Raw genomic sequence first — 17,395 nt, 5'->3', positions numbered from 1 at the left:
AAAGATGTACTCAATAATGCTAATGTAAAAGTACAAAGGATGAGTACTAAAGTACTATAGGGCAAAGTGCCCACACACAAGTGTGTTCCCATGGGAAAAACCCCCTGTCCAATTAGGGTAAAAAGTGCCCGGGGATAGAGCAAGTTCACACCATAAATGGGCCAGGCGGACATGACCAACAAACCCCCCTCAAGTGAATGGTGTGAACGGAGACAGGGTAGAGCAGACACCTTGGTAGAGGCTGTAAGCTCAAAGCTTTGTGGAAAGCTTCAAAATTTCCCCTCGAAGAGGCTTTGTAAAGCCATCTGCTATATTGGCATGTGTAGGCACATAAGCCAAGTCAATCTCTCTTGCATGGAGCCTTTCCCTGACATAATGATAGTGAACCTCAATATGCTTTGTGTGGGCATGAAAAACTGGGTTTCGTGCGACTGCCAAAGCACTCTGACTGTCAGTGTAAATAGTGGTAGGGGACTGCTGTCCAACACCACGATCGGCTAATAGGCGTCGTAGCCAAACACATTCCACAGTAGCTGTAAAGGCTGCCATGTATTCAGCTTCACAGCTAGAAGTGGCCACTGTAGGCTGCTTCTTATTGAGCCATGAGATGCATGAGTCACCAAGAAGAAAACAGTTACCACTCGTTGACACTTGCGTGTCATGGCAACCTACCAAATCACTGTCTGTAAATGCAAGCAAGCATAATGTAGAAGAACTGCCATAGAACAAGACGAAGTTTGCGATGCCTTTAAGATAGCGAAAGACATGCTTACACGCTTGCCAATGCATAGTGCTCGGACAATGCATGAATCTACTCAACTAAGAAACAACATATTGTATGTCTATACGAGTAGAGCATAAATAGATAAGGCATCCCACAACCTGTTGATAGGTGGCAACATCAAAAGGCTCACCAGCATGCTCAAGTGACAATTTTAGACCTGGTTCCATAGGAGTAGAGACAGATTTACAATCTGTTATGTGAAAACGCTCAAGAAGCTACTCAACATATCTGCACTACGATAACATGATACGCCCCTCAAAAGGTATAAACTGTATGCCCAAATAGTAATGTAAATGCCCCATGTCTGTGACATCAAATGCATGCTGCAAATCAGCTTTAAAAGCTGAAATATCACCCTCTTCAGGGCCAGTGGACGAGCATGTCATCCACATAAAGAATAAGGATGAGAACACTGTTCCCAGTGTAGCAAACATAAAGTGTACTCTCAGCTGAACTATTCCGAAACCCTTTGGCAGTCAAGTATGCATGGATCTTGCGGTACCAAGCACGAGGAGCCTGTTTAAGACCATATAGTGCTTTATGTAAATGGCATACTTTTGTTTTTGCACCTTTTTGAACAAAGCCAGAAGAGCTGAGATACATAAACTTCCTCCTGCAAATCGCCATTCAAGAAGGCAGTTTTGACATCCAACTGATGTACATGCCATTGTTTGTATGCAGCCAATGCAATAACAGTACGTATGGTAGTCATACGTGAAGTGGGAGCAAAGGCCTCTTCATAGTCAATGCCCTCACGTTGGGCATACCCTTTGGCGACCAAGCGAGCCTTATGGCAATCAACTGAACCATTAGGCTTGCGCTTTAGCTTGAAAACCCATTTTGTGACAATAGCACACTTGCCAAGAGGCGAGTCACATAATTCACAAGTACCATTTTTGTCAATGGATTCCAATTCCGAACGCAAGGCTGCTACTCAATTGTTATCCTCCACTGCATCAATATGAGAAATAGAATCCTCATTACATGCGGTGGCAACAAGAGCTGTATCCACATAATGTGAAGATGCATGGCGAGAAGCAACACGTGTACAACTTGGCATAAATGTAGACTGTTTGCTATCACGCAAAGTCTCAACAAGCCATCTAGGAGCAGCTTTTGACTTCCTAGTATCTGCATCTTCCTCTGCCAATGCCCCAAGGAATCCTGATCAATTTGAGGCATTTCAGGATCAATTTGGGGCAAGTTCAGCTGCTGATTTTACTGATTTCAGCAGGCATAGGTGGCTATAAATGAACCAAAACTGGCTCTATATCCATTCCATGCCTCATAGGCAGTCATAGATTTCAAGGCTTTAATGGGGCAACGGTTAAGCACATTATTGGCACATATAACCGCCTCAAGCCAAAACTTACTGGGCAGATCCTTGCTCTTGAGCATGCAACGTGCCATCTCCATAAGTATACGATTACGTCTCTCTGCAACGCCATTCTGCTGAGGAGTATAGGGGATAGTACACTGATGGGAAATACCATGTAACTGTATGTAAGGTGTGAACTCATTTGACAAATATTTTCCCCCTCGATCTGTATGCAATGAAGGCGGCGGCAGCTTCAAAGTCCACGTTTTAAAGGTTTTTAAAACCTTACGAAAGCCTTATTAAAAGGCTTTTTAGTAAGCCTTTTGCACTCGACTCTTGCGAACGGGAAACAGGCGACGACGGATGCAGTAGAGGGAATGACGACGAGCAAAGATCCAATGCCAACAAAGTGACGAGATGTGAAATTGTACCGCAAGAGAAGCAAACCCTAACCCTAACCAAGCTCTGATACCAATGTTGGGGAAGAGGGCAGCTAGCTTGCACACACACACACACACATAACCTCAAGCACAGAAAAACGTGAGTGCTGGAAAAGATGTACTCAATAATGATAATGTAAAAGTACCAACGATTGTACGAAAGTACTGTAGGGCAAAGTGCCCACACACAAGAGTGTGTTCCCACAGGGAAAAAACTCCTATCCAGTCAAGGTAAAAAGTGCCCAAGGATAGAGCGGGTTCACACCATAAACAGGCCAGGCGGACATGACCAACAAATCAAACTTTGATCTTTATTCTTGTATCTTGCCTATATAAGAGGCACCATTTCATGAATAAAAATGATGGATTATGCTCTGAAATAACTCGTGGGTCATTAGTGCTAATCAAGCTTTAATCATTCTCATTAGCATTAAGTCTTTTGCTTAACAATGCCTATGTATCACTTTGATCCAATATAATGCATTGTTTTGCGCATTGGTTAGCATGCACACACTCATTTCCACAAGTTTAATCAGAGCTAAGGCAATGTTATTGAGCTTCTTAGGGTCCTAGACACTAATCACTTGAGTCATCTCCTCTTTTAACCCTTGTTGAAGAGCAACAAAATGGAGGGCTTCTACTTCAAAAAAAGCATATAGCCCTCTTGTTAAGACCCTAAGCTTCCTCCATATCAAGTGGCTCAGCTTCATTCACTTGAAATCGCCACCAAAACTAGGGACAAATTAGTGCAGTCTGAATTAGGGAGAATCACGATTTTTCTGCTGCTGACAGAAGGACACAGGCTAATTCCTTTTTGGGAGTCTTCAATTCATGCTTGGACAAGGCTCTCACCAAGTTTCATGGTAAATGGTTTATTCTTTCACAAGATTCAAGCATTTTATCGGTTTACTGCTCACAGTGATTCGCAGAGAGTTAGTGCTAATTACATTGGGTACTAGGAAAATTGATGGTTCCATCTACACATTAAGGTGTGGCTAAACCTCTATGCATCATCATTTCGAAGTTTCTCCTTGATTTGGTTGCCAAATCATTCACTCCAAAGCTGGTCAGTTTTCTGCACCAAAACCAAAGAAGTGTTTTGCTAATTACTCTAATTAGCACTCATTAATCAGCTCAACCTTGGTCCTTAGAGCTTCAAGCATAACTTTGGGCAGTTGCTATACCATTATATGTGATTGTTCTCATATTATTTCATCATTTTAAACCTCAACAAGCCACTCCAAGTCAAGGTATAATTCTGCAAACCAGTGAGCTATTTGATGCAGGATGCCTCCTTCACGAAAGGAACAAGAGAAAGTGAAGCCCATCTCTAAATCTAAGAAGAAGATTGTTAAACCTAAATCAAAACCTTATTGTTATCATTATGCAAAATCTTTAGGTTTTTTTTAAACTTGTTGAGTACAAACGTGCATATAAATGGCGAGGGGAATTAAAGCATTCTTATACTAGGGATTAGACACTGCCCTTGCCTTGGGGTTCACAAACCAAGTGGTAAAACCTTCCCTCACTCTCATAATGGCATCTCATTCTATGCAATTAGATAAGTTTGATGGGAATGGATTCAATACATGGCAAATGAACAAAAATATCATCTAATGAGAGCAAGTATATGGAATATAGCACATGGAAAGGAAAGAAAGCCAAGTACTAGAGAGGGTGAGACCGCATGGGCTAAGGAATGACAAAGCATTCTCCATTATTGCATTAGCTTTGAGTGACAATTATATATATCATATTTCAGATCTTCAATCATCTTTTGATGCATGCGAGAAGCTTGAAAAGCTATTTGGAACAAAGGGCAAGAATTCAAAGATTGCAATGACAATTGAATTCTTTGAACTTAAAATGAAACCACGTGATTCTTTTGCTACTCATATTAATCATATGCAAAGCCGCTGAAGCTGCGCCCCGTCTCCTGCCTGCGCGACCTGCACACCAGCACCCCCCCGCCATTGCGCTTGCTCTTGCCCCCCCCCGCCTGCTGTTTTTCCTGCGCCCCCTTCCTTCGTTGCTCTGCCCGCCTCCCTTCTCTCTTCCACCCCTTCGCCTGCTCGCTGCTGCGCCCCCCCTCCCTCGCTGCTGCGTACCCTCCTCGCCCCCTCGCCCCCCCCTCGCCTCCTCGCCTTCTCGCCTCATCCCCTTCTTCACGCCCATCTCACCTCTGCATCGCCCCCTTCCGCCAGCATTCTCCTCTCCCGGCCCCTCATTCGCGCAGCTGCCCCCCCCCCCCCCCCCCCCCGGGCTTTTCCTTCGCCGTTCCCCCCCCCCCCCCTTTCGTGCTGTCTTCCGCCCCCCTGGGGGTTTTGTTTCTTTTTTCCTCCGGTCTTCCGCCTCTCTGTGTGCAGCCCGTTTCTTGCAAGATTTCCGCTTTCGCCTCGCCTACGCCTGAGCTTCAGACTCTGATGGAGACTCCTCCCGCCTCGCCTCAGAGGGACTCATCCGCAGCCCCCTCGCCCGCCCCCGAGGACACCCCCATCAGGCTTTCAGGCCCATTCCACCATCTGCCGTATAGTCGGCACTCGCCCCAGCAGAGGGGAGATCCGGGATCTTCTCCAGGCCCGCCTGCTTGCAGATGTGGGCAAGATCCTGGACGTACAGCTTCTGGGCCGCGGACATTATCAGATCGAGTTCGAGACCGCCCAGAGTGTGGCCAAGGTCATTGCCATGAGTCCCCTTGACATCAGGGGTGCTCGAGCTTTCTTCAAACCTTGGCAGCATGGCTTTGATCCAGCAGCGGGCTGAGCAGGGAGAGCGCCTTTTTCATGTTACAGTTTGCTTCCCTGGACTCCGCCGGGAGTACCTTCCGCTTCTCTCTCGGCTAGGAGCATTGGTGGGGTCGGTACTCGAGACTGGCCCCACAGCAGCTTCAGTGGTGGCCAGAGCAGCTGGGCTACCCTCCGTCAGAGTTTTGGTGTCTGACATCTCCTCCCTTCCTAAGGTCATTCAGCTACCTAGGATAGGGGGGGGATGGATTGATCAGAGAGTGGAGTTCTCGGGGCTCCCGAACCAGTGCTTCATATGCAGGCAGGTCGGCCATCTGGCCAAGGCCTGCCCTCGCAGGAGACCTCGACCCTCACCACAGCAGCAGGCCCCTGATGGCCCGCCCACAGATGTGGCACGGCAGGCTGCCTCCGGGACACCTGCTCAGGCCACAGAGACCTCGGAGTGGCAGCCTGGACAGGGGCGCCGCCGAGGGAGACAGTCACAGCAGCACGCGCAGAGACCGCTGCAGCAGCAGCCACAGGCTCAGCCTCACTGGGTTCCCGTGAGGAACAGCTTTGCTCCCCCCCTCCAGGAGGAGACCCCTGCAGCGACTGAGGACCAGGAGATGCCAGCACCCCCTCCTTCACCCCCCCCACCCCCACCCCCACCCCCATCCCCTCCCATTGCCTCGCTTCCACCTTCACCTCCTCCCGCCCCCGCTCCGGTCTTGGCAGCGGCTCCCTCTCCGCCCCCCTCGCCCCCCCCCCCTCCTCCCCCCCCACCCACCTCGCCTTCCCGGGAGACCGTGGCAGTCCCCTGGCGCTCGCCCGCAGTCCGGAGGGCGCTGAGCACCGATCTCGCTCGAGCACCACAGAGGAGACCCGCCATGCCGATCCGGGCTTCACGGATATCATCTATCCGCAGTCGGCTGAGTCGCCTCGGTGTTAGACAGCGATCGGAGGCTTTCGGTTACGCCTTCACTCGGCTTTTTGGAGCAGAGGGCCCCCATGAGCCAGCACCCATCCGCGTTCATGTAGTGATACCTCCGGCCCGCGGGGAGGAGGCACTTGATTCAGCAGTGGCCTTCTCGTTCCCTCTCTATGGCCCTTGCGACCGGGAGTGGACTCTAGAGCTCGCTATTAGCACTTTGAAGACTCAGGCAGTTGAGTTTTCACATCATGTGAGCGACCTGGAGGTGACAGATGTGATAGGCCAGCTCTGGGAGTTGGCTCATTTTTTCTTGGATCCCGGGAGTGTGGATGCCTCAGGGATTTGTCATTTGGTCGTGCGTATAGTGGCAGACTTAGCACGCGACCCTGGATATGTATGTATACACGAGGTTGCTCTGTCAGAGCGGGAGACAGTCGCCATGGGCCACAGCCACTGGCGCCTCATCCGGGAGTCTTGCAGTACACCGGGTGGGCAGATTCGCAGCCGCTCGGATGGGGACTACTCTCCATCCAAGCCGCTTGCGAAGGCCCGCCGCACGGCTGAGACAGCATCTACCTCAGCAGGTCATCCATGAGGATCATCTCATGGAATGTACAGGGCCTGGGCGGAGCACATTTTATACGCTATCGAGGTTGCTTGAGGCAGGAGCTTCAGAGATGCCTGGTTGGTGGCGGCATTGATATTTTGATGATGCAGGAGCACCACTTGGGTGAGAGCAAGATCCGGAGATATGGTTCGGTGATGCCTGGTAGATGGAATACCTTTTGGTCTGCAGGGTTTGGTCCTTTGGGTGGACAGGGAGGAGTTTGCATGGTCATTGCATATGTATGGCGGCAGGCCATTGTGGATCGAGGGATCATTGTGCCTGGTAGAGCACAGTATGTCATTCTGAGGATGCATGATGAGCTATTGGGCGTGCTCAACGTCTATGCGCCTAATCATGCTAGTGCCAGAGCAGAGTTCTGGACCCAGGTTACGGATGCATTGCCAGAGGCCGCACATTGGTGTGTCGGGGGAGACTTCAACATGCTTGAGGAGCCGGCCGATAGGGTGGGAGGCAGTCATGTTACAATGCACGGCACGGAGCTTGCAGCTTGGGATCGGTTTTGCATGACACTGAGGATCACTGATGCATGGCAGCATGGGGCTTTCTCCCGTTCTCAGGACAGTCTTAGTTTCTCTCGGTCGGATCGTCGGCAGGGAGGAACTAATCTATCACGGATTGATCGCTTTTATGTGGGCGACTGGTTAGGGGAGCGAGGGGGCTCCGTTGGCATTCTCGCTGGCACCTCATTTTCAGATCATGCGGCAGTTATCCTGACATGGGAGGAGAGGACACGGGAGCCCAGCTTGCAGTTGAGGATCCCAGAGAGGGTACTTACAGATCCCAGTCTCGCTGAGGACATTGAGAGGATCTGGCATGATAGTCAGTGCTCTGACCAGGATGCAGCAGGCCAGTGTGCCCAAGGACTCATCGAGCTTAGCTCTTTTCTGCACGCTGCAGCTTTGACACGGCTGGGAGAGATTCGCGAGAAGGAGCATCGGCTGAGACGCAGCCTTGCCTCGTTACAGCGCCTCCAGGAGCAGCAGCCGGCATGTGAGTGGTTGGCGTCCCAGCTGAGCCAAGCACGCCAGGAGGTTAGAGAGGCAGAGGAGCAGAGACATGAGTTTTACTATCGTCGTTAGGCCTCTCAGTGGACGCAGCTTGGTGATAGAGTGACTGGTGAGTTTTTTGAGATCACTGGACCCCGCCATGCTCAGGCAGGAGTCCGTCAGCTTGGTAGACCGGATGGTTCGGTAGCTATTGAGCCCAGGGAGATCAGAGCCATAGCCACTGCATTTTATAGAGACCTGCTTTCAGCGGAGCCAGCCACTGAGGACAGGGATGCTTGCAGACAGACTGTGTGGGCCCACATGCAGAGGAGGGTCACAGATCGTATGCGTTCGGTTCTTGGTGCGCCGCTTTCAGAGATTGAGCTTGCCGAGGCCTTGAGGGTCCTGCCGCGACATAGTTGCCCAGGGGAGGACGGACTGACGCCGGCCTTTTGGGGCCAGGCCTCCGCAGGGGCTTTCAGCATGTTTTGGACACTGGGGTGATGCCGCAGAGCTTTTCAGAGGGCTTGATCTATCTTATCCCCAAGGGGGAGGGAGTATCAGATGATATTCGGCATTGGAGGCCTATTACGATCCTCAATACTGCCTACAAGGTCTTAGCAAAGGCCTTGAGTTTGAGGATCCAGCCCTTCCTGGGGGAGTTGATTCATGCTACTCAGACAGGATTTGTCAAGGAGCGCAATATCCTTGACAACATCTTTACTTTCTGGGAGGCGACGGCCAGAGCTAGATTTCTTGGCGAGGACTTGGTCGTGATGCTTCTCGATTTTGAGAAGGCATACGATAGAGTTGATTGGGGTTTCTTAGAGGGCACTATGCTTCGCCTGGGCTTTGAGCCAGGATGGATCAGAGGGGTGGCAGCTCTGTATTCCACAGCTCGCAGCCAAGTGTTGATTGCAGGAGGACGGGGGCCGAGTTTTGAGCTGACCAGATCAGTCCGTCAGGGGTGTCCCCTCGCCCCCTTTCTTTTTCTCTTCTTTGCGGAGACTATGAGCATGTATTTGACGGCAGAGGAGGTTGGTTTGAGAGGACTTCAGCTCCCAGTCCGGGGGGAGGACTTGCTTGATGCTGAGTTTGCAGACGACACGGGCTTATTTTTGCATGGCCAAGAGGCCAATCTTCTTCGGGCAGAGCAGTCGCTCCAGGTTTTTAGTGCAGCTTCGGGAGCATTGATCAATTGGCGCAAGACAGTGGCCTTTTGGATCAGTAGTGCTCCCACTCCGGCATGGAGCCCGGACCCCGGTTTTAGATGGATTCCTCCAGGCACAGCAGTGCGGTATTTGGGATGCCAGATTGGCCTAGATTTGTCACCTGAGCAGCAGATTGCCCCGCTTCTTCTGAGCATTCGGAAGAAGCTTTTGTATTGGAGTACAGCTCGACTATCCTTGGCTGGGAGGGTGGTGGTGGCAAATCAGGTGCTGTTAGCGACCATGTGGTACATTACGTCTTGCTGGATCTTCTCGAGCTCTTGCATCAGCCAGGTACAGAGACTGATCACGAACTCTCTGTGGTCTGGGCGGGACGGTCAGCCAGCTCGGGCAAAGGTTGCATGGGCAGTTATTACACTTCCGCTGGCTCAGGGAGGTTTGGGCATTATAGATCCAGTCGATCAGAGCAGAGCCTTATTAGGGAAGCTTATTGTTCGGGGGTTGCTTCCAGGCGGTGAGCCTTGGAAAGAGCTCCTCTTGCAGCGGCTGCAGGCTCGGGCGCCCCCAGCAGGGGGCACTTGGGCACCAGAGATTCGCTGGATCTTCATAGAGATGAGGAGGACAGGCCTCAGTAGAGGATGGGAGGACAGATTTGCTTTGAGTATCCTGAGAGCTTGGGAGCTGCTGAGACCGGGGCTCTCTCAGCGACCTCCCTCTGGTGTTGAGGAGCGGGCCAGACAGCCGCTCATCTGGAGCCCAGCGGTTCGCACAGAGCAGGGTCATATGCTGGGTTCTCGGCCTCGTTTAGCCTGGGGGCCTTTAGCGGCAGGCCCAGCTCGTAGTTTTGGAGACTGGCAGGCCTTCTGCAGTCTCCCAGAGGAGATCCAGGTGGAGAGGCTGAGTCACTTCAGAGGGGGGTTGATTATGAGAGATGATATTCAGGAGGCACTCACAGAGGAGTGGTTCACGCCTCTCGAGCCAGTGACCCCACGGTGGATGGGAGCCTTTACACAGTTGGAGATCCTGATTGCTGTCAGAGCTTGCACTGAGGATGGCAGTTGCCTCTACTATGAGATTCAGGATGAGGGCAGACTCCAGCGAGTGGAGGAGGAGTCGCCTTTGGTTGCAGAGTGCACCTTTCAGAGGATTCGGGTAGTGGCCGCCGCTTCTCGGAAGTGGCATATAGACCCCGATCCTGCTGATGTGCTCCCGGATTGGCGCATATGGGCATATGCAGCGCGCCCCTTGGCCCGGCTACAGTGGGACCCCGGGGAGTATGAGTGGCACGATCCTTATGCATCCCTTGAGGCCACAGAGATTACCTTTTTCCAGTATACTGTTCGGCTGGGGCGGCATATTTTGACGGCGAGGAGGACGGTCTCTCCAGCGGCGGCAGCGGGGCATTGGCGGCTACAGGGACTCTCACAGGAGTTCTTGGAGGATTTTTGGGCTCAGCTCTGGGCTAGTCGACAGGCCCGCAGGATCTCGACTTTTCAGTGGCTGGTCGCCCACAGGGGCTCAGTAGTTGGCACTTGGCTTGTTTACAGCGGTCTTCCGCGGCCTGCGTCCGATGCGGCCACCCTATGGAGACACAGAGACACTGCCTTTGGGATTGCCCTCAGGCACAGCAGATTTGGCTGCGGATGCTGCGTATTCTGGCTCCCCTCTCTCCAGAGGGTATGTTTACGTGGGGTGCCGTTGCTTGGTCGACTTCGTCAGGGCCTGCTATGGGCTATGAGATGGAGCAAGGCAGTCAGGCCATCAGATTTATTAGGGGCCAGCCTCGCCTGGTTTCGGCACCGGATTTCTCGTCCGCCAGCTGGACACAAGAGCGGGATTTACGATGGGAGCTCCTCAGCAGCCTCACCATCTGGTTCACCTGGAGAGCCCGGTGCTTTACGGCCTTTGAGGGGAGATTGGAGCCACCAGCAGAGACTGTACATGGGATTTGGCAGGAGTTGATCCACACCTTGCGAGGACAGTACGACCGCATCCGGGGAGACTTGGATGAGGCGATCTTGCGGCGCCAGGCCTTTCACACCACTTGGAGTTGTGGCCCCTTCTACACCTTACACACGGGATCCCCCCGTTGGCACTACAGGCCACCTGTTTGGCTCTTCCCCCCCCCCCCCCCCTATTGTATGATTTAGCCTCTCAGTCCTTTGTACTGATGCTTGTATTTTGCAGCACCTAGGGAGAGTCTCCCGGGCTGCCATGCTGTATTCACTGCTCTGTTTCTCTTATGAGCAGGAGAGATCTTTTGTAGCCCTACGGGCGTTTTTTCTATAACTAATGAAAGGATCTTTTCTCGGGAAAAAAAAAATCATATGCAAAGCCTCATGAACCAATAATCAGCCATTGGTGCACCAGTGTCTGATGATGATGCCATAATCGTGCTACTCAAGAGCATGCCTGATGACATCTATGGCAACATTGTTACTACTTTGAAGAACACTCCAGATCCAACATTGGACGGGATGATTACAAGATAGAAAGTTCCAGAGTAAGTAAGAAGGGGGAGATTTCAACCCAACAAAGGTCCATTCAAAGCAAAGGGCAAGCTTAAGTGCAACTACAGCATGAGCAATCACTTAGAGAAGGATTGTTTCTTCAAAAAGCAGGCTCAATGGTGGAGCCATTTAGCCAAAGGTGTAAGAGCCCAAATGATCTTAGAGCCAATCATGCATTGTAAAAGCAAGTGTCAAAGTAAAAGCCTTGAATTCTAACTGAGAATCTCTACAAATGCAAGTAGGAGACGGTACAAAACAGCCCACCACGAATCTAGCAGATGCCTGCAATCTCGAGAGAGAGAGAATAGTGGGTCAAACTAGAGAGAACAGTGGAGACATTTGGGGGGATCAAGCTTGGCTACTTATGCTTGTATCTTGCCTATATAAGAGGTAGCATTTCATAAATAAAAACAATGGATTATGCTCTGAAACAACTCGTGGGTCATTAGTGCTAATCAAGGTTTAATCATTCTCATTAGCATTAAGTCTTTTGCTTAATCACTTTGATCCACCTTAATGATTGTTTTGCTCATACATTAGCATGCACACACACTCATTTCCACAGTGACAAGGTCCAAGACAAGCTTCAAGACCTCATGAAGCTTGTAAGAGGACATAATGAAACAAACCTAACAATCTCTGTCCCTATAAGCTTATAAAATTTGTTAAGGTGTAATATATGCCATCCATTTAGTAACCTGTTTACTGCATTTCTTAGATAGGAGTTCTCACACTCTTCCAAAGTAGCAGATCCAGATCTGCAACAGATATATATCCCTTTTTGGTCACTGATGCCATACAGTCTGTACATCATCACAAACTCACACCTATAGTACTAAAACCTCTATCAAAACAAAATCCAAATGCTTTTGATGTGTTGTTTCCAACTACAATGTAAAATTTTAGTTAATATAAGAGTCCATCTATCTTACCTTGATGGCAGAAAAGAGGCGAGTAACTCCAGACTGGCTCCAATCTCTCCCAACAAGAGGCATTACTTGGCCCAAAACATCAGACCTGCACATTATGAACACCACCTTTATTTAGAAAAATACGATCCATTTATAACATAGACAGCTAGCTCATCAGAAGTAAGGTCTACCCCAAAGATAATACAGACATATATTCTATATTAGCGGTTCGATGATTTGGAATATTTGGTAGTGATTTAGACTCCAGGGTATGCTTGCTTTCCCAGTAGCATCAAGTATTCTCTTATACTGGACTTTCAACTCAATAATTGACCTTTCATCAAGGCCCTTTCCCTAGGGTTGGTGCTTCTCTACAACCTTCCTTATACATAGGGCAGAACAGTAAAACTGTCACATGCCAATTCAGCAGCCACAAATTACACACCTAACAAATAAAGTCATAAAAGCATTTTGGATTCTAGGAGTATACCAGGCATCTCCAGTTTCTGAGTCTCTACGGGGGACAGTCTCGGATTGCACCAGGTGTGTGTAAGGTGGTTTAGAGCCTTGTAATAGGTCTCGGGTGGTGTATAGTCTTGGGCAGTTGGACAAATTGGTGTGGACACGGTAGTGAGCTACCTTGTAGCAAATCGTGGAAGAGAAAACCCACCACCATGCTAGTTGGCCAGCCCTCATGGTCTTACCCATGCAGTTGTTAAGAGAGCCCAACCAGCACCCCCCAAGGATCACCTAATACACAGGTAGAACACTTTTTTTTTCTTTTTTTCTTTTTCTCCGACTAGCCTTAGGCCCAAGGTCCTCTCGTAGTTACCATTTTTTCACCATCCGCAGGCGCTTTGTATCCGCCCATAGGCAATGGCACGAAGGAAGCACCTTGTGGGGTTTTCAACCCAAGAACTCCTGGTCCTATGAAACCACTTGGTCTATCACCTAATTGGCACACATGTAGAACACTTGTGCCTATGTGCTAGGGGTTTCCAAAGATAGAAAGAAGAGTGCAGCGGAATCACACATAGAGCACCCACAAGAGTCCTAAACTACTGCTTTGGATTATGTACAAGATGTGGCTGAGAATGAAGACATCAAATCACAGCCCTGTGACCTACTATTCACTCCCAGCTAGCACTTCGCCTATAGAGAAATGCTCTGTGAAGTACAACAATGAGGAAAGCACATGATTATGATGATTTGGCAACCCATGTACATATATACGCCAATGCTCCTAGTAGGCCGTTGGCCAGCTCTACCCAACTGCCACATCATCACTGCTACTTGGCAATGCCACATGTCACTTGCGCTATCCGACGTCGACTACTATCTGGTGCCTAGCGCTGCTCTGGACACTCGTAGGTGTGTCACATTCTCCCCTACTTGCATTGCAACTTTCCGCAACTGCACGGTGTCCATATAAAGTGCCCTTCCATAAAAGAAAAGGATCCAAGCAAAGCTCATCCAAGATACCAAAGATTCCAAACAATGCGAGACCACTTTGCATCCACTCAAAAGGCTCACATTCCGTCCTCGCCACATTAACAATAAGACTTGCAAAGAAACTAGAGGATGACCAACTTCCACCTGATCAAGCACTCCAACCGTCCATGAAAAAACAATGCAAACCTCTGAGTATCCTCCAGTAGCCCACAAGAAGAACACTCTAGAGAATGGCCGAGCAAAACTCCGCTATCCAAACTCCAGCCACTAATGCATTGGCTCAAATGGAGCACAAGAATTGCTTGCACCATCTCCAATGCACCCTGAAGGAAGAAAGCAGAACTAAGAACCATACTCCTCAGAAACGTTGCACCAGATCTATATCCATCAATATTGCTCATCATTGTATGTCTAAACCACCCATGTCTCGTGGAACATACTCCGAGTAATCGTCCTACTTTGCAACAGGCGAAGCCAAAGGAAGCATTCCCTGAGGGTATGTATGCATAACCAGTACATCATTAAACTCTCAGATTAGTTCCAAAGGCCTAGCAACAGGCATGAATAGTTTCGGCAAGTGACTCGACGTAGTGTTAAGGGTAAGGGAAAGGAGGCATGGGGACAATAGTTTAATAAATTCTCAGTTCTTCAGCAAGACTTGGAAGTGGAGATAAGAAGTGAAGGTGTTCAGACAAAAATATCAGTCAGTAAAAGTCAAAGTGAGTAGAGCAATAAGTCAAAGTCAGTAGAAGTTGAGAAAGGAAGGATGACATAGTGTCCACCTTGTCATCAAGTTTAGCAGAAGGGAATGTCACGTGCATGCCCGTGCCATGGCTTAATCTTTAGCATGAACAACATAATCCTTGACTAATCATCAATAAAGTCATTTATCAGTGTAGTAGTAGCATCTACAGCATCAACATCATTAGTAGCATCAGCACATCATCATCATGAGCATGAGGGAGTGTGGCACCCTGTCGGCAGCCAACAAGGCTCTGTCAGCTGTCAACAGTGTTGTCTAGGCTACAAGCAGCAAGGGTCTAGAAGCATGGCATAAGGTGTGGGCAATATTAGTGAAAGCGCAACATTAAAAGGTGATTTCAGCATTTAATTTGTCCACCAAGCAGGCTGACGACTGTTGATTCTGGCCGACTTGGTCCTCAATAAAGTATATAAGCATAAGACAGAATTGAGCAAAGCATCAAGTCATTTCAGCACGTCATCTTCAATTTTCCACAGTAGAAGCAGGTAGAAAGGGACCAAGGTCACCCCTATGGGGCTGACCAATGGCCTAAGTCATGTACAAGCATTAAGCAACCTTTTTGTACCATATGAATAAAAGAAAACCTTGACACCCAATCTCTCTCTTCTTTTTCTCTCCTCTATCTTAATCATCTTAATTTAGCATCAATGTTCTTAATCAGGCTTAGGGCTGTGGATCAGTACAGCAAGGCTTCCACACATGCAACAGAGGAGGAGGCTTCTTTAGAACTGGAGGATGACTGTGAAGGAGATGCACGTGTGTGCGTCTCAGCTTTTTTCATTTCTCAGGTTGAGCACACACCTATTTGGCTTCAATGGCGGTCGCTTGAGTTTTTGGGGTCATTTAGGAGTACTCTTCTCACTTGCCATGTGCATTGGTTGGAGTATCTTCAGTGTTTGATGTCATGGAGGCACCACAAGAAGACATGTCATTAGATTTGTCTTTGTCATGGGAGGATAGGCAAGTTGGTGCATCTTGACAGTACATATTTCTTGGAGACTATCGACAACAACCAGGGTTTTGACTTTGGTGTATCACTCCGTCTGCTACCCTGCTGCATTCTTGCTGGAAACTGAGCACCTTCCTAGGGGCATTGCTTGGTGGCTGAGCTTGAATGCTCTGATACCAATGTTGCATGCGCGAAAGCCTTGCTGTATTGATCCATAGCCCTAAGCTTGATTAAGAACATTGATGTTGAATTAAGATGATTAAGACAGAGGAGAGAGAAGAAGAGAGAGATTGGGTGTCACGGTTTTCTTTTATTCATATGGTACAAAAAGGTTGCTTAATGCTTGTACATGACTTAGGCCTTTGGTTAGCCCCATAAGGGTGACCTTGGTCCCTTTCTACATGCTTCTATTGTGGAATAATGAAGGTGACTTCGTGAAATGACTTGATGCTTAGCTGAATTCTATCTTATGCTTATATACTTTATTGAGGACCAAGTCGGCCAGAATCAACAGCCGTCGGCTTGCTTGGTGGACAAATTAAATGCTGAAATCGCCTTTTAATGATGTGCTTTCACTGATGTTGTCCACACCTTATTGCTAGAAGGAGCGGTGTGTGGATGTCCATCTCCACACCTCACTTGGTGGACCCTACTTTAAGAAGCATATTGGATGCTCGGGCCTGTCTTATCATCATCCACTCCATGACTCCATCTATGCAGGCACAGTTTGTCTCTACCCGGAGTAATCTCATCAGATGTGGGCGGAGATCCAGAGGAGGTATGGGAGAGTTTCGACAATGAAGATTGCAAAATTGGAGTCAGATCCGGAGAAGATTACAATCAATGAGTTAGATAACATCGTTGAGAAGATTGGAGAAATCACCCGTATCAAGCTGCAACTTGAGGAGTACGGAAGCACAATCAACAATCCAATCCATAAGCTTCTTGGAAAATTGCTTGCTTCCTTTGATTCTGTTAGGGATCATATTTACTTCCGTGATCCTCTCCCCCTTTGAGGAAGTCGTGAGTTATCTCCACGACAAGTGTATGCTTCGCGGAAAAAGGCAAGTTGGAGTTTGTTTTTGTTGCCCAAGACAAGGGCAAAGGTAAAGGTGGAAAAGGAAACTCCAACAACAACAACAACAAAGGCAAGGGTAAACAGAATTCAAAGGAGTCCAAGGACAAAAGCAATGAATGTGATTACTGTAGTAGGACAAGTCATACTGAGACTCACTACTTTGCTCGTCATGATAGCTCTCGAGCAGCCAAAGCTAAGTATAAAGCCCAAGATGCTTCCAAAGCGTCTAACAAACAACACCAAAGACAAGGGTAAGGACAAAGTTTCAAAGGAGGGATTTACCAAAGTAGCATACATGGCAGTCACAGATTCATCCACTTCTTCACAAGATTCACTCCTCGTGATCACAGAGATGACTTCTCCAGAAGTGGTCAGTGACACACCTGAAGCGGTGAAATGGGTTGGTGACAGTGATGCTTATGTCCACAGTGCATGCAGAACTTACTGAAGCGATCCACTGATAAAACATTGTGTTATGAGATCCAATGGATGCTGGTAGAGGCCCTACAAAGTCCATATAAATGTCAATGAAAGGTCTGTCGGGGATAGGCAAAGGTTGAAGTAACCCAACTTTTTTCGTATGTGGAACCTTAACTTTTGGACAAATCTTACAGACTTGAACATGTGAATAAACATCACGCCTCATTTTTAGCCAATAAAAGGACCGTTCCAATTTCTCAAGGGTACTATTGATACCTCTATGGCCTCCAACTAAGGAGTCATGGGCATCATGGAGAAGAGCTGTTTGCTTTT

General features: G+C 48.7%; 1 protein-coding gene across 4 annotated transcripts in view; it reads right to left on the bottom strand.

The window, feature by feature from the left end:
* The window catches only part of LOC147620300 (phosphatidate phosphatase PAH1-like), a 98,734-nt gene that overhangs the window by 54,562 nt on the left and 26,777 nt on the right, over positions 1–17,395 (bottom strand). For all 4 annotated transcript variants that reach the window (XM_086772495.1, XM_086772494.1, XM_086772498.1 and 1 more), the window contains exon 4: positions 12,422–12,506. In XM_086772495.1, coding sequence (XP_086628621.1) covers positions 12,422–12,506 — 85 coding nt within the window. The remainder of the gene's footprint in view (positions 1–12,421; positions 12,507–17,395) is intronic.

The sequence above is a fragment of the Cibotium barometz genome, chromosome 32 (assembly GCF_041138505.1).
Source record: "Cibotium barometz isolate CiBa-2024 chromosome 32, ASM4113850v1, whole genome shotgun sequence".
Taxonomy (NCBI): domain Eukaryota; kingdom Viridiplantae; phylum Streptophyta; class Polypodiopsida; order Cyatheales; family Cibotiaceae; genus Cibotium; species Cibotium barometz.
Note: the sequence above shows the minus strand (reverse complement) of the source record. Positions and strands in the feature narration are given on the sequence as shown.